General features: G+C 36.3%; 1 protein-coding gene across 4 annotated transcripts in view; it reads left to right on the top strand.

Annotated features, from left to right (window-relative positions):
* Positions 1 to 20,680, top strand: part of Gas2 (growth arrest specific 2) — a 123,825-nt gene that overhangs the window by 15,362 nt on the left and 87,783 nt on the right. For all 4 annotated transcript variants that reach the window (XM_063256773.1, XM_023562969.2, XM_013147276.3 and 1 more), the window contains one exon: positions 3,568 to 3,689. In XM_063256773.1, the coding sequence (XP_063112843.1) occupies positions 3,568 to 3,689 (122 nt within the window). The remainder of the gene's footprint in view (positions 1 to 3,567; positions 3,690 to 20,680) is intronic.

Here is a 20,680-nt window from a genome sequence, read left to right as displayed (position 1 = left end):
GGTGAAGATGGTACTTCCATCCAGGCTAGTATATTTTAGATTGATCTTCAGATCAATAGTTTTTACAACTCTGTGCAGTTCACAACTTCAAGATGATTTCATTATACCTACTTACTCCCCTTTATTCCTCTGAACATGCCAGGAACTTTCAAAGAATGCAGCTGGGAAGGAAATAATTCTTTGGTTCTAGCATTTCTACTTCCTGTATTTGTAATCTGACGTGTGAAACCAACCAATGTACATTAAAACCAAACCAATGTATATTAAAGATCTGGTCCTATGCGATATACTTAAAGTTTTAAGACTTTTATTTAAAAACTTGTAATTAGTTCTTTATAGCCTGAATTTTTCTTGCATTTGCTCTGTTGAAATCTAATTTTATATTCTGCTTTTTTCATTTGATCATTTTTCATAAGATCAGTGCAATAAAGAGTGAAGTGATATATCATCCCACAAGAAGATTAAATTTGATTTCTTACAATTATGCAGTACATTTAAGATGTATATTTAAGGATTCTTCATGGTAGGATGGAAAATATATTACATGTAAAGTTTTTTTTAACTTCTCAGTTTTGCATTTTTCCTTCACTTGAGGCAGTACATTCCAACTATAAAGTATGTAACAGTCTCTGTTTGAGCCAAAAAAAAAATCTCACCTTTTCAAACCATAAAATATACAGAATTGAAAATTGACACCTAATATATTTTTCATTAGATGCAGATGTTCAGTGGAAACTTTTCAAGTATGCACGAAAAGCAGGGTAACTAAAAGTCCTAAGGTATAAAGGACAAAACATACAACTCATACCTTTTAGTAAATTGTTCATGAATTTTTAATGAAAGTCTTTCCTTCCTTTCATAATTTTAAGTTCTTTTAAGTTTATTGTAATCATCTTATAATTTATAATTGTGAATGGATCTTTAAATAAGTTTGGAACTTAATGACATCGGAATACCTAGTTACCTTCCAAATGTAGAAAGTCGTATAATTAACTTACAAAGAAATTGCTCAACAGCTGAGTGTGATGTTTACCTGTCTTGAGATTTAAGTACATTCGAATGAAATACTAAATTTAATAAAATATTTTCATATTTACTTATCAAACCATTTTGAAAACAACTCGTTTCTTATTATTTGTCACTGCAGGCCAATACAATAAATGAACACTACAATCTGGTACGTTGGCTTTTTGTATTGTGAGACCGTTACGTTCATTTCTGGATTGAGTCGTGCTGCCCACAATTCTGAAATAAAAGTAGATTTGCACAGACTAACCTCTGTCATGAATATTTAGAGCTCTGATGTTTTACCACCTGCAGAACCCATTGTCTTAAGCAGGGGCTCAACGTGGATATCCGGTAGGGGGAAGCATTAGAAGTAATTCTTTTCACCCATCCATTCCCCCTAAAACTGGAAAAAGATCCAACTTGAGCAGAATGGTTCTGAAAATTCAAAGCTATTAAATATTGTCAGCTTAATAAATAGCTCATCTGTGGCTCTCATTGGGTTATTTGTATTTCATGGATTTGTGGAATGGAACTATGGTGCTTGTGGGGATCTCAGCCTAAAATTTTAAAATACTTATTTTTACATTTTAACTTACCTACTTTTCATAAAAGAAATATGCACATTATTTTGTCAAAGATGCCCAGTAGTCTGTTTCTTCATTAATTGCCATGTTTTCAGAACACACCACTAAGTGACCATGTCTGAGTGATGTTAGGCCCATCTCTGTAGGAGATTACAAAACATGGTAGCCCTAGATATTCTTCTCATACTGAGGAAGAGAAGAAATTTATACAAAACACATTACTCACGATAGAAAATAAAATGGTTGGTCCGTGTCAAAATAAACGACATTTATGAAAATGACTATATAAAAGAGGTCAGTAAGCCCAGGGAAGTCTCTTTGTAGAGTCGTCTGTGATTACAGCAAACATAAAATTTGCCCCTGCAGAAAGAAGGACGGCCACTGGAGACAGAAGAACAAAAGTGTAGCCATAGAAACCGAAAGGTCTGTGAGGAGAGGTGGGAAGGGCTATGATACACTTGCAGATTACAGAGATGTGAGATTAGAAGGAGGGTTAGAGGCACACAGAGAGGCTTTTGAATGCCAGGAAAAGTGTATAGATTTCAGAGGTAGAAAAGGAGATTAGGGAAGGGAAGAAAGTCCGAGGGAAGAACTCCCCAGTGAGGATGATGTCTGACATGTTAATTTAGCAGTGACCGTGGTGTGCACCCTAAATAAAAACTGAGGACCCACGGAATAGTCATTGCTCTCACTCTAGAGGATTAGGTATCAGATCATGAAGGATTTTTAGTATGACTACATCATGACAAATGGAAGCGTGAATATACAGGACTTGTGACTCCCAAGGTACAGGAAATTAAGACAATAAAGATGAAGTATTCTGAAACTTAGAAAACTAAGAAATCAAGTGAAGGAGAGTGAATGGGAGAGACGGGTTGCAAGGGATCATATAAGAAAGTAATTAATGATTGTATTTATAGAGCTGGAGAGTGGAGGGACCAGGGGTGGCAGCTGGAGGTGTCAGGTTTCTTTGGGGGGACATAAAAATGCTCTCAAATTATGGTGATGACTACACAACTCTGAATATACTAAAAGCCATGAAAATATATATTTTAAGTGGGTGAATTGGAAGCTATATAAAGTATACCTCAAGAAAGCTGTTACAAAATGAATGGAAGGAAACAGGGAAGAAAAATATATTTTAAAAGCTCTATAAGAAAAAAAAAATTACCCTTAATGGACATCCAGCTAAATGTTGAACACAATCAACTGTGATTTGTGCTTATAAGAGCAGTAGTTGAAGCTGGGATGTTAATTGGGAGGAGAGAAAATAAACGCAGATCTGACCATCGTAATTTTGTAGCTCAAGGGCTATACCATGGGAAAGGCAATAATTAAAAAGGATCTTTTTTACAGAGTTTATCAGCTGCATCCATTTTACTTGTGTTATCTTAATCAGGAAAATCAGATCAGTGGAATTTAGAAATATGGTTTTAGGCATTGGCCTTGCTGTTAAACTTGTCAGTGATGGTTGATTTTTTATACACTGTGAATCTAAGGACAATGGTAGTGTTTCTGTCTGTAGTCATGCATGTGTACCTACATAAAATTACATCTCTGCTTGTGGGTCATGGTCATGGAATGGCCTGCCAGGGTCGGGACTGCATGAGAGAGGGAAAGTTGTATGATCCCTGCTAAAGCTTGTTCTTGAAGTTTTGAGGACTGGTGTGGTTGCATCCTCACTGATGGGACTCATTGACCTAAGATATTATTTGTTGCCTTTTATGTGAAACTTTAATGAGATGCTGCTAGAACTCTATTATGAAAATCTAAAACACTGACATTCTTGCCACTAGGTGAAAGCCATAAAATTGCCAAGAAATCATTCTTCATGGTGAGTTCCTAGGTGACATGAGTCACTCATCTGGAAGAGAAAGCTTGGTGATAAAAATTGTATCAAACATGTTCTTCAGCACGAATCTGGCGTTCCTGTTGGAATACTTATGCTTGTCTGAAGCTCTGCTTGCTGTTTCAGGGAAGGAGATTACGGCAGAGACTTTCATGGAGAAGCTGGATAATGGTGCCTTGCTCTGTCAGCTCGCAGCCACCGTGCAGGAGAAGTTCAGAGAGACCATGGATGCGCAGAAGCCTGCCAAGGTAAAGAGCCCGGTGCAGAGTGGCTGTCAGCAGGCAGGGTGCATTTGCTGTGGCTTTTGAATCTGTTGCAGTCTGGGTTGATCATGAATAGATACGGATAGCCAAGCACAGAAGGTACTTTTAAAGTTATGTAACATGTTATTTGTATGTTAATTAATTAATTAATAGCTTTGGTAATTGATTAAAATGTTTTAGAAAATGCTAGCATTGGCTCTCCACATGCCGAAAACTAAAACTAGACCCATGCCTATCACCATATACTAAATTAAAATCTAAATGGATCAAAGATCTGAATATTAAATCAGAAACACTTGTTGGAAGGCAAATTAGGTAAAAACCTTGAAGACATAGGGGTAGGTAGAGAATTCATGAACAGGAATCAAATCGTACGGGAAATACTTCCCAGAATCAATAACTGGGATTGCCTCTTATTAAAAAGTTTCTGCACGTCAAAAGAAATCTCCAGGATAGTGAAAAGAAAACCCACAAACTGGGAAAAAAATCTTTGAGAAATGTCCCTCAGGCAAAGGACTTCTGTCTAAAACATATAAAGAATTAAAAAAAAAAAAAAAAAAAAAAAAAAAAAAACCAGACCTCCAAAATTCAAAGATCCAATCCAAAAATGGGCATCTGAGATGAATACACACTTCTCAGATGAAAAAATACAAATGGTAAATAAACATGAAAAAATGTTCATCATCATTACTCATTAGAGAAATGCAAATTAAAACCACATTGAGATTCCATCTCACTTGTGAAAGAATGGCCAGGCTCAAGAAAACCATCAACAACAAGTGCTGGAGAGGCTGTGGGGAAAAAGGAACTCTCCTGCACTGTTGGTGAGAGTATAGACTGATGCAACCATTGTGGAGGTCAGTCTGGTGATTTCTCAAAAAGCTGGGATTGGAAGTCCCATTTGTTCCAGCTATTCCATTTCTATGCATATGCCCAGAAAAACTGAAAACATCATAACACAGTTTATAGCAGCACAGTTTGTAATAGCCAGAACTTGGAAACAACCTAAGTGTCCATCAACTGAGGAATGGATAAAAAAGTTGTATTTTTTACAAGGAGTACTACTCAACTATAAAGAATGATCACATTGAGATATTTATAAATAAATGGGCGCAGCTTGAGACCATACTCATAAGCGAAATAAATCAAACTCACATGTATAAATACCGAATAGTTTCCCTAGTGCAAGAAATGATAAGAATACATAAAAGTGTGTGGTAAATATGATTCCCCATTATATTGCTTTGAAGCCTTATAATGCTTTCATTAATTGGAATGATTCTATTCTGGGTTGTTTGCTTTTAATGTCTGTGATGGTATGAACAGTTATTTTGAAGAAAACAAGACAATATAATAGCTACTGCTGATGTAATATCATCTTATTTTGAAGTCCCATGAAGCTTTTGTTCTTCTGTCTCCATTGGTTTATCATGTTGTATCTTATTGGATTTTATTGTATGTGATAGTATAAACAAAATTTTTTATAGACAAGGAGATAATATAGAAACCATTGTTTGTTTTCTGTTAGTTGGTTCTAAATACCCTGTAACACTTTCATTTTCTTGAATGGTTTTACACTGTCATATTGTGTTTGATGCTGTAATATACAAAGTTATACTCAAAGATTTCAAAGAAAGAGACACTATGGTAGCTACTGTTATGTCGGGTTATCTTGTGGTGAAACACTGTGTTGTTTAAATTGCTCTGTTCTGACTTGTGTTTTTATGTTGTTATGTCCTCTTTTATCTTAATCTCCTTCTTTCTTTTAATTTTTTAATAAAAAAAGGAAAATGCTGGCATTAAAAAATACAATTGGCTGAATCTAATTGTTGATTAAAAATTTAGAGAAATGACCCACATCCTCATGCAATGAGTAAGAAATACAGCCCAGACTGAATAGGAATTTGTTTTTAAAATATTCTGGTAGAGTACTGGAATAGTATAGTTACTTGAAAGATAGTTTTTTGTTTTGTGTTGATGGGTTATGTCATAGAACTAAGAAACTTTGAACAAATTATTACATTTTTGACTGCTTAGATTTCCTTGTTTTGTATATTAATCCTAATACTCTGGTAATTATAAATATAAGACAAAATACCATTTTCAATATTTTGGAGTAGACAAGAGAGAAGGAAAAGGAAGCGAGAAAAGGTTAAACAATGTTGAATACAGGTTAAAATAAAAGTATAAAAATAGATTGCTTTTGCATCTCTGGCAAAATAGAGTAAAAATGATGAGTGTGTGCATGTGTGTGTCAGCAAGGATTGATGCATTTTGCTTGTTTAGGGGTTTTTTTGGTACTGGGGATCGAACTCATGACCTTATGCTTGCCAAGCAGGTGCTTATGCCTCTGTGCTTATATCCACAGCCTCTCTTGATGCGCTTTATATCATCATAAGGTATTATATAAAATACAACTCATCCTCCAATTATTTTCACCTTAGAAAGAACTCCATAAAGGTATCAAATAATACAGTGAATTCCAAGGAGACCTGGATCCCATGCCTAAAATTCTGATTAATTCCTGTAGGGTACAACCTGGACATTTTTTGTCAGCTGCCCAGTAGGGATCCTAATGTTCAACAAAAATGGTGACCAAATGCATTCTTTCTTTCTTTCTCCTCTCTCCTTTGAGTAGATGCAGATTCTAAACAATTTGTGCAAGACTCCCTGGCCAGTACGTGACTGAATAAGACATCCTCTTCTCACGTCTAGTGTTCCCTCCGTTTGATTTACTGTGGGTAGCATAACATGAGAGACTTTTTGGTGAAATTTGTTGTGTTAAGCTTGGTGTTTTAGGATGCCAATTATTCTTTTCCTGTGACTTCTATTGCAATATAAGTCATGTTACTGCTGAGAAAACATAATGTCTGGTGGGAGGACAGCCAGGTATGGCAGCTTACATCTGTCTTCCCAGCACTTGAGGCAGGAGGATCACCAGGAGTTTGAGGCCACTATGAACTGCAGAGTGAGTTCAAGGCAAATCTGAACTACACGGGAGACCTGGCCTCAAAATGATAATAATAATAATAATGACAATAATAGGAGAAGAATTTGTGTAGAAAATTTATTCTAAAGCAATTAGCAAAGAGGAGTAATAGTGTGACCCAACATTACTAAACATATTGTCTTGATGTGACATAGATTCGGAAAGCTGTGTTTGTAGCCTGTTAAGGATCAAGAGCTCAGTGCCTCAAAGTTAGGATCACTTGAGCTTCTCACAGTAGCAGAGAATGAACAACCCAGCATGCAGTTCTCTGATTTTGGTTTCTTCTGTGAACCTGTACTTTCGAAAGCGAAAGAGAAGATCCTCCAGTTGAGTTGTGATTATAGGACTGTCTGGTGTAAGACAGGCTCAGAGCATTGGCTAAAGCTCAAAGGCTTTGATGAGTTGCTTGAATTCTTATTTTGGTATTTATTAATTTGTTTTAACTGAGTTTCTTTATTTGTAAGATAAGATTAGTAATTGTATAGATGGCATAAAATGTCTCTTGCCAAGTATTGTCCTTCGTACAAGAAAAGAAATTAAGCAATTTGATGAGAATTTTAGTTTAACTAGAAGAAAGTTAATACTTTTCAAAGATTTGTTCTGCAATGTGCAAACATGTAGATACTTGCCTAAAATCTACATGATAATATATAATATGGAGAATAGTTGTGGGTTAAATATTACTTTTCCTTTTAAGCCTTTATTTCAGTAAAACATACTTTTTAAAATAAAACACTAAAACATGAATAGGAATGGAAAAGTTTCCTTTCTAACTGAGAAATGTAGCAATATTTTATTAAGCTTGAGCTCCTTCCTTGACCCTAAGCATTTTGTCTTGTGGAATAGAAAGGTAAAGTCTATCATGATAATGATAAAGTTGTTTTACTACAAAAATGAAAGTGCATTCATTAAACAAGGGTTTAAAGGTTTAGAAATACCCTTGATAGCCTCACTTTCAATGCTCAAAAATTCCAGTGGGATCTGAGTGCCCATTTGACACAACTGCTCTTGACTGAGTCCCCTCATGTGTCCTTGGTAGCATTTGTGTACCTCAGGGCTGATTTCTGATCATATGCAATTGAAATCAAAGCAGCGTTCACCTTATTTATGACAAACGGGACCACTTTTTTTCTATATTTTGTGAGAAGGTTTTCAAATTATGAAAAGCCAAACAATTAATATCAACATGGCCATCACTGTGTATGAGCCTGAGAATGCTTTTGTGAAACTCATGCTTTTTAGATCCATTTTCTGTCCGTCAACACAAGTAAACATGTAAGATTGTTCACTGCTTTATTATTAAATCTAAATTTATATTTAATAATAATGAATTAACTAAAACCCATGTAGATAGGAATATTCCCTTTCCATAGGCAAAATAGAGAGATTTTCAAATCATGATTGACGTACAATAGTAAGGCTATTATGTGTGTGTGTGTGTTTGTGTAGAATTATTCTCCATATTCCTCTCTTGTTCAGGATGTTGTCAGTATAATGAAATTTAGAAAAAATAATAAAGATAGATTAGTATGTCAGTGCCTCCTCTGAACAGGTGTGTCCGTTCCTTTGGTTTTGTTCTGAAGATTGAATCCAGGGGCTTCCCATTGAGGTACATCCCCAACAACTCCTACCCCTTTATGTTTTGAGGCAAGGTGTCATAGGTCACAAAGTTGCCTAGCATGGACTTGAACTCACAAACCTGCCTCAGCCTCTCAAAGTGCTGGTGTACACCATCTTGCCCAGTTAGGGTAGTTCACTAAATTTTGTATGGAAGTGTTGAACTAATATTATCTTAACAAAAGTCAGCAACAAGCTTGATCCAATCCAAAGTCTTATCAGAAGAAGACTTTTGTCACTGTCTTCCAGCATTTTCATAGCAGTATTTTTATTTTTTCTGATTAATAAGTTAATTTGGGGGTTTTATATCTGCATGAACGTGTTTGAACAAGTAATTCATGTCTCATACATATGAAATACATCTGTGGTAATAATTATTTAAATGCTCTGAATACTTGAAAGTAAATTTGACATATGTTAGACAAATTATATATTTCATATTTTAGCTATCAATCCATAAGTTTTTTGTATCTTGCTGAGGCTTGATTAAATCATTCAAATGTAAAGAAATTATATTCTATGATTATTTCAAGCTATACAGATAAGCTCAAAGCAGTTAATTCAACCTTTGGATGGTGGACCATTTTCACAGTTAACATGGGAGCAATGCAGATGCTTAACACAATTTGGTAGTAGTTGGATGGAAAAATTTGAGATCAGCATGCATCATTTTAATATAAATTTTGATTTAATTAGTTTTTATACACACCATAATATGAGAAATCCACTCGATCAATCTCATTAATCCTGGAATTGAGGAGTTTTAATGACAAAAATCTAAGTGAATCTAATGTTTCTAACATCCTATTAAGATTATCAAACCATAACAAATGACAAGTGCTAGATTAAGTTTTATGCCCTCTGACTGGAGGTTAACTGACTCAAGCTTAGCATCTGGGATGGGGACTGAGTGAGCAAATATATTTATGCATGAGCATTCACTCCTTAGTCCAAATTGAGTTCAACTGCATCAGTTGCTTCTGAGTGTACATTCACCCCCGTTCTTTTTCCATTGGCTACAGCTTTGCTGATTTGTGTCCAAGATGCACTCACTTACAGAGTGACAGCACAGGGCTGCACAGGACAAAATATTCAGTGTGCAACCTCTTTTTCTCCTAACACTTGTTTCCATCTGCCTCATTTATTCTGAGAATCTTTGCACTGGACATCAGTGTCCTGGGTTTAGAGCTTGCTTTGACTTCAAAGAGCCCTGAATGTTCAGATCAGGTTTGAAGCACATGAAGATAAAGAAAGAAAAAAAGCAGTTCTGTTCTCTAGTAGAAGCCTACATTATGTTCTAAGGAAGGAACTGAATATTCACGGTTCCAGAGGAGAATCCAGCCCTTGTTCAGGGAAAGAACATCCTCGTCAGATAGAAAGCCTATCACACCTCTACCCATCAGGGATCAGAGTTCTCTGACAGCAAATAACAATCCCCCAGGATGCTGTGCCATTCAGAATTCAATAAAACATGGAGATTAGAGTTTTTCTCTCCAAAAGACAAATAGCACATTTTTGGTTAGAGAACATCTTATCATGATTGGATTCGGGGGAATCTAGAGATCCGCGGTTACCATGGATATCTCTGACTGAACAGGAAAGTCAATTAAAAGTGATAAAAGATTTTCAATGAAAACAAAAACTCTAATCTGTGACTCATTTGGAGTCTTTCACATCTAAACATCCAGCTAAAATAATATAACTTAATATACCTTAAATGTAATGTATTAAATGAAAGAGAATAAAGTACATTATTTCCCTGTATAAAATTGAATTCCCTCATCTTCATTTCTATAACCCTTGGCCATGTGGCAAAGTCTTCCCTTTCCAAATTAGACAATTTAAAGTCTGACTTCATGCTTTTCTCAGAAGTATTTTTGTTCCGTCCTGTCTAACGTGGATATGCCTAAATTGGGTTTCAATGCCATAGCTACTCGGGTTGGTGTATCCTACAACATAAGGATAACATAGAAAGGAATGTTACTTTCTTTTTCAGTCATAGTAAAAAGAAGCAAGATAAAAGACATGGCAGGGAGCACACTATGTTCATATGAAGCATTCTTGGATCTTCAGGCCTAATGGAGTTAATTCCATATGTGATACTTCTACTCGATGATAAAGTGATACTAGGCACAATTAAAAATATGGCTGAGTAAAAAAATAAAATAAAATAAAAACAATTAAAAATTTAAAAAAATATGGGTGAGCGTATTATATGGCATTGTATTCAAGAACGGTACTTCGGGTTTCATGGTCAGACCACCCCTCCGTAGAAACTCAGTGTCTGTTAGACAATAATTAGCAAGCAAGAAACATTGGCAGGGTGTCTTTTGCTAGGAAAGCAATGTCGCCTGCTACTGGACCTAGAAAGTCCCTTTAGTTGTCAGATCCCCCTTTCTGAGTTTTCATGGGCTTTACCCGCCCTGTGGGATATATGCATTTTATGAAGCTGTCTCATTAGTCTACTGTTTCTTCTCCACTAACAAACCAGGAAAATAGAAGATCAGGTGCCATCAGGACGCTGACATACTGTGTTCTCTATTTTGTTGCTTGCCTGAAAGCATTCTCAGGATGGTAAGAGTTCTGCCTTTTCCGTGAATTACATGCAAACTGACTTTCAAATTTACTCTGTATCAGAATTAAGAAAATTACATTTTCCAGACCAATAGATGAATGCCAAATACTAGGGTATTGATTGATACCCTTCTGTTAAAAGATCCACGCAAAATCGAAATTCTAATTGAAGCTGTTATTTCAGCAAAATTTCCCTGCTGTGTTCCAAGTCTCATTGATAATTTATATTGTCCTGGATTGAAGAGAAATGTGATAGAAATTATTTTCCTTGCAAAGTTCGGGTCCTGGATCGAAGTGTGAAATATTACTTGGTCTTTCAGCATTTCACATATCATCAAATAAGTTTTGACAGTTAGTAAGAATAACCATGCTAATCATGCATTTCAAGAAACTATAGCTATCACTTCTGATGAACTCAAAAGTGTTCAGGCACATGACAACTGGACTTAGATTAAAAAATAATCTATTGGCCTATCCCCACAGTGCATTTCCTCTCATTAATGCATACCAAACAGTTCAAGTCCCTCTGATAAAGACTGGAAGGAAAGTTTCCCTGCAAGGCTTGAAGTTGTTACTGTAGTCCTTTCATTCTGTGGATCTGGGGCCTATAGATTGGCTGTAGCCTGGAAAATTGGAGAGCAGAAGGAGCATCTCACTCTTGGCTATTGTTGTAGGAAATAGGGTGCTGGATTTCAGCCTGTCCTCAGGGTTATAGTTCAGTGGTACAATGTGGGGTTGGCATGTGGCATGTCTGGGGTTCAACTCTTAGCTCTAGAAATCAATCTGTACCCAGCAGCCCAATGCAGAATAGACCAGAGTTAGATTTCCTGTGGTGCCGGCCATTCTCATAGATGTGACTGCCTGTTGTTATTTCAGGCAGTCACCTCTGCCTGGCATCTGGGTGTTAGACACCTCCCTGTGCTCTGCTACCCAGAGAGTCTCCATTCACATTTAAAATGAAAGAACTTATTTTAATAAGAGCTCCTGTCTGTTCTGGAGAAAAAAATTAGATTAAACTGTTTAGGGAAAACCCCCCCCCCCCCGCCTTCGTCAGCCTCTTGGATCCCACTGGGTGACATAAACAGAAATATTCTCAGGTGAAGTATGCATTCTACATTGAATGCAACATTTCTTCCTTCTCCAAGTTTTGAAGCCCTTTCTGGGTATTATACCAAGTGATTTCTGGTCCGTCAATGTCCCAGAGTGTGGGCTGGCATTGGGTCTACACTTGCCTTAGCACACCCAGCTCCATGAATTCAGGACATCTTGTTATTGCAGTCAGAGTTCATTAATTTTGTGCAATTTAAAATGAAAGCCCATTCTTTTAAGATCCAGGTACCCAAAATCTATTACTTAAGGAGAGAAAAACCCTGCCATGATACACTTGGAGGTGCTCAAGATTTTAAATGTGTATTGAGGCTGTGTAACTAGTTTGCCAGGAATTCCTGAGTCTTGCTGTGAAATGAAACTAAATCCATCCCGAGCCAGGCTGTAGTATTTTGACACCTGGTGGGGGCTGTCAGCTCTGGCCTAAAATATGAGTCCCATATTTTATGGTTAGTTAAGACATTTAAGGATGGGGCCATGGTTCCACGAGTGGTCAGGATCGTTCTTGCACTTTTTTAAAAACCCTGGTCCAGGAGAAAAACAGCCATGGGTATCCCTGGTTCTGGAGAGGGAGGGCTGGCCATTTTTTCTCCTGGTCTGTCCTTCTATCTTCCTTAAGGTAAGAATGGTTGGCCTATCTCACTGAGAACAGCACCTGTCAGGTAATAGAGGGTAAACCAAGGACATGAGCCAGTACTAAAAACAAGTCTTATTTCTGTCTGAACACTTCATATCACAGCTATTATGTAGAAAAATTTTCCACGACCAACAGCTCACTTATGAACGAAACTTGATCAATTTCTCCAAGGTTACCAAAAGATTTCAGTGAGCTCCCAAATCTGTGCTATTTACCAATCATGATTTGTAAGTCTGAGCTTTTTCCTAAACTAGTACAATATTTGTTCTGAATAGTCATGCAAGAGGAACAGGTCCATTGGGTTTCCATTCTTGTTATAGAAATAATTTGTAAAAGTTGTTTTGAAAAGACATTCAACACAACATAAAACAAAACTCTACAGAGAAAAATAAAAATATTTCAAGAGGCAGTTAATATAAATATTTTGTGGCTTTTGTATACTTTGTGGTGTTCTGATATTTTTCATTTTTGGAAAAATATTATTTTACTGTGCTATATTTTAAATATGACATGAAGACATTCATATCTAATTTTATATCATAATCATGTATTCTTCTTTAAAAGAGAGCTCACAATAGTACAAATTTAACACTCCCCCATAACAATTTCTTTCCCAACTTGTCTACTACAGTGACCTGTTAGCTTTGTTCCACTATCAGCCTCACTACCAATCCCAAGTATGCCATATTTTTCTGAGGCTTTATGCATCTGATTTTAAAGGAAGAAAAACAAGTTTTTGCAAATATATATAGAAATAATTTATTGGAAACACATGGGGTGATTCTGAGGGAAGAAATAATTTTACAGGACAGTGATCTTTGCCTTAGAGGGCAGGAGAATTCCCAAATTCATACACCATAGGGACATGGACTATCAGAATATCATGGTTAAGAACTGACCATTTCATTGGTTAAGGGCATTTGTACAGAAGTGATTAATAGTGGGGACCCCAAAAGCAGACTGCTGAGTCCAAATCATAACCCCACTATTTATTAGTTTGAGACAATTATTTAAAGCTCTGCAACTTCATTTTCTCTTTGTAAAATACAGATATTAATATATCTAGTCAGGGAGTTATTATGCAACTAAATAAGTTAAATAAACACCTGAGTATTACCTAGGACATATGGGTGCTCATTAATATTTAGCTATTTGCTTTAGCATTTCACTTCTCAAAAGATTCAAATTTAAGCTCGAAAGAGACCAAGTAGTCTACCAACCCTCACGCTGACTAGGATATGCATTCTTGGCTTCACTGGGAGTTGTTCAGCATACATAAATTGAGCAAGAGATTGTTTACCAAAAGAAAATGAATGTTTTTGTTTTTACCTGAAGAGAGGATAAAGATCCTGGAAGCACAGAGATGTCTAGCAATCTCCACATTCCAAAAGCAGAGATGGTCTCTCCTTTAGGGTTTTGCCATCTGATACTATGCCTCATGCAGTCCCATACAGTTGTCCTTACACACTTCCTGTCCTCATCTCTTTGCTAGACTGTAAGGCCCTTGAGGGCATAGTTTATGTTTTATTCACCTGTGAATCTTACATAGTACATGGCATACAAGTACTCAGTGGATAGCTTTCGTGAATTAAATAGTAAGAGCTCCATATGGATACTTCTAGAGTCAGAATGTGGAATTTAACCTGTGGAATTTAACAGTTCTTGATTTTGATCATGGAGACGTGTTCTCAAGGAGTCTGAAATTCCTCCCTCTGCTGGTTTTGCTTAGCCCAGAAAACTTTAATGTACAAAATTATGAGGAACAAAGCCAGCATTTTATATAGTGGAGAGGACAAGGAATGGACAATTTCCAGGGAGTATAAAGAAGCATAAAAGTCTGAGAGCTTTGAAGTGCTGGCAGAGATTGGCTGAGATACTAGACCTGAGAGGTCCCAGCTGGTTAAAGGAGAGGGTACATCATGTAGCTAATTGTGGTTGTTATTGCACAGACACATTATATGTAATTGCTTGAGCTCAGAACACTATCCCAGGGTAAAAATGAGTATTAGAATGAGCAATTAATGTCCACGTCTTTGTTCAGTGTGAAGATTTAAGACCTGTTTATATGGTTTGCCATGGTTCTCATAAAGTAATGGTCAGATGAGTGATAACCAGTAGTTTTATTGACTGACTCATCAGGGAGAATTATGAAATAGAATAGTTTCACATCTTTCATGTTCTGAAGAGGTGTTTCTATTTTTTTTACATGAAATGTGTTGTTATAGCAAATAAAAGTTGTCCTTCAATTACTAAGGAATCATAAAGATAAAATCACTCTTTTTTTTTTTTTTGCATCTTTTCCTTAATAACTGCCCCCTTTGCCCAATAAAAGAGTTGATAAGTGAAGTGGGAAGTAAGAACCTCTGTTTCTTCTCAAAGCCCCAATTAGCTGTCTACCAAAGCAGCTTTTAACAACAAAGGTTAGAATAAAGCTTCTTTCTTCTTTATCTTCAGGGAAGAGCCAGAAAATTTCATTGTTAGGAGACACACACAATAAATAGTACCATTAGATTTCTGAAAATGTGTTATTTTACTGCCAATGGGTTGTGCAAAAGGAAATAAAAATTAGTGGAGTATAGCAATCTTACCATTTTATCAGCTTCAAATGATATAAAATATTACAAACTATAAGCACTTAATGATAAGTGAGTCTTATATTTATTATTTTAAAATTTGATAGAAGTTTGATGAATGTCTGTGAGAAAGAAGAGATGCTATTCTTTGCTGAGGAGGTTTATGGGTATGTGTGTTAGTGTTAAGAATGACATGATTTAAACATAGACTCAGGTTACTTCCAAAGCATGCGTTCCCTATGAGGAGGAAATACATTGTCCTTGATAGTACAGTCTTTGTGAGATCAAGCTCATAAAATGATTTGAGTAAACACACTATTTGAAAGCAATAATAATCTTCAACATGAAGAATGTAGTTTTCATATAGCTGGATTTAAGATAGCAATTAAAAATGATAGTATTTGGAGTATATTCCACCTTCTTTCTCAGTCAAAAGAATACAGTTGGAAAACTACTTGCCTCATAATCTGCATATAATATCTGTGTATGTATCACAATGTCCACCGTACTTATGAATTTCTTGCAAACATTTTTAAAGGTTTTGAATAAATTAATTTGCTTACTTTGTCTACTCACACATGATTTTATCACTTGCTCTTTATTATTACAGGGTCAAAATATAAATTACTGTTGTTTGTTTATCTTCCATGAACCACAGAAAGAATTGACATTTGACCTCTTATTCTGTTTCCCTTCTGGGAGTGGGCAGAGAAAGCCAGAGCTTTAGAAGGCAGAGTGAAGTTGGCATGAAAATTATTGCAAGCATTTGGAAGTTTGTTGGGTTGTCTGTCCATGGAATTAGAAAATGAACCAAATGACATGATGACTTTCTACATTTGAAATTCTTTAGATCAGAGTCTGGTTCTTAACCAAAGGCAAAATGACGTGATCAAACCATCCACCCAGACTTTGTGAAAAGCACTACTATTTGAGATGGCATTACTTTTATATATTGAGAAGCAAGTGACAAATATGAGAATTGTTTCAGAATTTCCCTGAAATTATAAGATATAGAAGGCAATCTATTTTCACAGATGCTATTTTTCTTAGTTTTGTTAGGTCAGTGATCACCAACCATTGTATATGAATAACAACAAACCATTAATTTCCTTAATTATAATGTTCTCTTCTTACTGAGGTATAGTATTTTAACTTTGAAAAAAATTTTTTTTAGTGCATGCTCTTTGCAATATGTAATGATTGCATTCCTTCTGTGGAGTCAGTTTCCATATAGATAGAATCCAGCTTAATCCTTTCTTCATCCCCTTTCCCGTTCTCTATCTTTTGGTCCCCTGCCCTTTTGCTAAAGATCTATCTCTATGTTTTCTTTTACTTCAGTTTTGTTCTGCTCTTTATTTATATTTTGGGATTCCTGCGGTATTTAAACCAGGAAATGTGAGTGAGTATATTTGTACTTTAGTACTGTTCTGAAAACCCCCACTCTGAATGAAGTTAGGTGAGGGGAGAGAACATAAGCTAGGGATTTGCTTAGATTTCTGTGGCCACAAGTTTGTGTAAAAGCTAACCAAAGATCTCCTTCTAGACTGCTCTTTGGTTTACTAAACCCACATTATAAGCTATCATTTGACAGCATAAATAATCATTATATTAAAATATATAGAATGTAAGACTATAATAAAACATGTTAAATTAAAATTCCAGGAAAGATTAAACATTAAATTCTGAATTGGAGAAGACATCCGTATGTAAATAGGGATACACACACACACACACACACACACACACACTTACACATAGTTTTCATCTGTATGATTTCCCAGCACCAGCAGAACTTTGCTCCTTCAGCCTGAAAGTAAATCCAACCACATTGTTCCACCATGACATCATCTCTTCCACTCCAGGCCCACATCCTGCCTTAACCACATGCAGCCCCATCTCAGGAGGAATTTGCAAAAGGAGCCTGGCTGGGGGACTGTTTTCATGACATTCGATAGCATTAACTGTGGTCACTGCTTTCGAAGCACTGCAAATGTAGATTCTATGGCAAGAAGAGTCACTCATGCCATATGGAAATTGGAATATTAATTCTTTTAAAATGAGCTGTTGCTAAATGCTTTGGAGAAATTCAAGTCGTTTGAACTAATCAATAATGAAATACGTGTGCCATTTCTTAAAAGACAGCCTTCACAGACTTTACGTGAGACCCTATTTTAAGTGACTGAAAATTAGCTGGAAAGAGATGCTTTTTTCATTTAAAATGTCAGAGGATTTCTAGGTAATTTAAATTGGAGTTCTCATTATACTTCTGTGTGGTCCAAGGTATGTGATGCTAGTACTTCACAGGGTAATGGCATGATGTTTTTTAGATGAGGTAATTGAATTTACAGCCTACAGACCTTTTCAACAGTATCTTGAGCTTTTAGGAGCTGACTATATGAATGTGCTCTATTGTTTCATGAAGCAGTTTGAAAATGCATTACATATCATACACCCAGCCATCCAGGATGTGTTTTGTGTTTACTTTGCTGGTCATGTCTAATTTCACACCAGAATAGGATGTGTGTCTATTGGCTGCCTTGCTGGGGCTAATGTAGAGATTCGCACATCTTTAAGTCCAAAGAGGAAATAACAAATACATAACAATGAATGGTTGTTAAAAAGAATGAAGACTTTGACATGACAAGGAAAAAACGTAAGTATCAGGTTGAACCAGCTCAATAACTTTAGGAAGAATTTGAAGGATCTATTCTGTCTCAGATCTTATGCTGGATGTGAAAGAAATAATATAACCTTCTCCTTCCAGTTCACCAACAGTTAATTTTGTGCCATTATCTCTAGGCAGTTGGGTGAAGCCCAATACTCTTTAAACATGAAAGCATGGCAAGTTAAAAACACAACATTAAAGGGAACCAGCATAACCAAAGTATACCAGGGATGTCTAGACAGTCTTTATAAGATTAAAAATAAACATTACTGTTAAATGCATAAATATTAAAAATAAACATTAAAGCATGATATCATTAAAGATCAAATTCAGAGTTCACCCCAAAAAACAATTCTTATTGTGAATGATCATCAGCAACTAAGCACAATTGACACAAACATGCATATCTCAAGATTTCTACAGAATAAACAACGTACAGTGGGAGAATTCAAGCAGGAGAGATAACTCTCTTTTGTTTGAATAATAAATGTGATTAGATGTGTGTGTGTGTGTGTGTGCCTGTGTGTGTGTGTGTGTGTGTGTAGTGTGAGTGTTGAGCATTCCTAACCTGAAATACTTCAAAGTGTGAAGCTTTTCAGTGACCCTACAATGCAACAAGTGGAAGGTTCCACACCTAAGCTCCAGTAAAACTATAGGCACACTAAAGATGTTGCATAAAATCACCTTCAGAGGCCAAGGATTTAGCTCAGCAGACTAAGTGCTTGCCTGGCAAGTGCAAGGTCATGAGTTCTATCCCTGGTATGAAATAAATAAATGAATAAAATAAAATTACTTTCAAACTGTTTGTATATGAAATACAAAAAAGTGTCTGGACTAGACTTGAGTCCTCCAAGATGCCATATTATGCATATTCAGATATTCTGACATCTAAAACACTTCTGGTCCTAAAGGTTTTGGGTAATGGTTACTCAATTCATACATATATAAAAACTGAAATACATTATAAATGAAGAAACAAACCATATGCTATTCCATGATCTCATATTTGCTATATTTGGACTTGTTAAAGATTGAAAAGTAGATAGTATATCTGATTTTTTTCTCAGACTTAATGAATGCCATGTGATATGATGATTAAACAAACGTTTCTAAATAGTTACTTTGTGCCAGTCAGATGTTGATTAAATCATCAGGTAATTTAAACCTGAAGTCAGGACATGTCACTTCTTTGTTCAAAATTCTTCCGTAGACCCTTGCCTTAACTGAGTGGAAGCCAAATCCTGACTACAGCTTAGGTCCTGCCACGTCTCTGCATCACGTACTTGTGTGATCTCATTTCCTGGGTCCTAGAATGCCTCCCTCTCTTTTTCTCTCTGTCTTTCTATCTCTGGCACTGTGTTTCTCTCTGTATCTGTCTCTGTCTCTCTCTCTGTGTCTTTGTCTCTCTCTGTCTCTCTGTGTCTCTCTTTGCTTGGTCTCTGTCTCTATCGCTCTTTCTTTTAGATTTGTTGGGGCCTTACTGGGTGCTTGCAGTTCTTCAAACTCAAGAGTAAGGCTTTCCCAGCACATGACCTTTGCAACTATCCTCATATTTTCCTAAAAAACAAATCTTCCAAATCTTACATATGTATATGACTTATTTCTCCCCCTCTGATCTCTACTTAAATATCATCTTTTGGTTGAGGACTTTTGACTGAACAACCTATATTCTTCAAGGGTGTTTTTTAGCTGACGAAATTTATTAAGTGCTAATTATGCACACCCTACTCTTCAATAAAAGGAAGAAAGCACTACTATCTCCCATAGAAGAGCTTACAGCTTCATGAAATAAACCCAACATGAACATACAAAAATACAGATGTTGATGGCAAATAAATGATATAAACATAGGATACTAGTGGTTCCCAAGTTTTTATCCTCACAGCATACATTGCATTGCTGACAATCAATTATTTTGACAAATATATTTTGGACACTTAAAATGTACAAGGTAGAACACTGGATCCTGGCATGACTCTTGCCTTTCTAAATTACCAGAGGAGAATGACCTTAAGCTACTAATTAAAGAAACAGACAATTTCAACTGTTATCCATAAATACAGGAAAGTCCAAGCTTATAAGTAAGTAGCTTTAAAAGAAGGCCTGATCTAGTCTGTGGCAAAGGTGTTTTAGATTATTGTGAAAAGGGAATTAGCCAACCAGAGGCACCATAGGGAGAACTCTGAAAACAAGAGACAGAACCTGTGAGAGCGCTCAGCTGTGGAGAGGCAGGACAAATCTGAGAAAAGGAACGAAGTGGGTGTGTCTGACTCCTGGTGTGCCATGTGAGAGCCTAGAGAGGTGCAGGGGCCAAGGATCGCTGGCTGTGGGCTCCTGTCCTGAGACTCACATTAGGCTTGGTGGAATCTTGTGGAAAGATGACATCAGCTTGTTGGATAATGAATTGAAAAGAAGTGAAATGAGAAAGACGTGAAAGGGAAATTGCCCAGGTCAGGTGAGAGGCAATGGCCGCTTACCCTTTGATGGTGGCCCCACAACTGGACAGAAGTAGCTGGTTTTGACTTATACTGAGACTCGGCTGAGCCGCTGACTTGTATAGCATGGATAAAACAGGTCATTCCCTTTCGTTTGTGTGTTACTCAAAATATATTTCATGTACTGATCAGAAATAAAAAAAATTTGAAAACAGTCTTTCAGTATAAACTGTTGAGATTAATAGTACTTTCTAAGTCACCAGCGTCTTTAAACTTTTGAGGATCTGGACACACCTTTGTACATTGATGTGTGTTGATCTACACAGTGGGTTCCATACAGGGTCAGGAACAAGTCAGTTTGTCAAGGTGTTCAGGGAAG

This window comes from Cavia porcellus, unplaced genomic scaffold (genome assembly GCF_034190915.1).
Source record: "Cavia porcellus strain 051 isolate PalLab524CR breed Dunkin Hartley unplaced genomic scaffold, mCavPor4.1 scaffold_9, whole genome shotgun sequence".
Taxonomy (NCBI): Eukaryota; Metazoa; Chordata; class Mammalia; order Rodentia; family Caviidae; genus Cavia; species Cavia porcellus.
The sequence above is the reverse complement of the archived record's forward strand: the minus strand, read 5'-3'. Positions and strand labels throughout refer to the sequence as shown.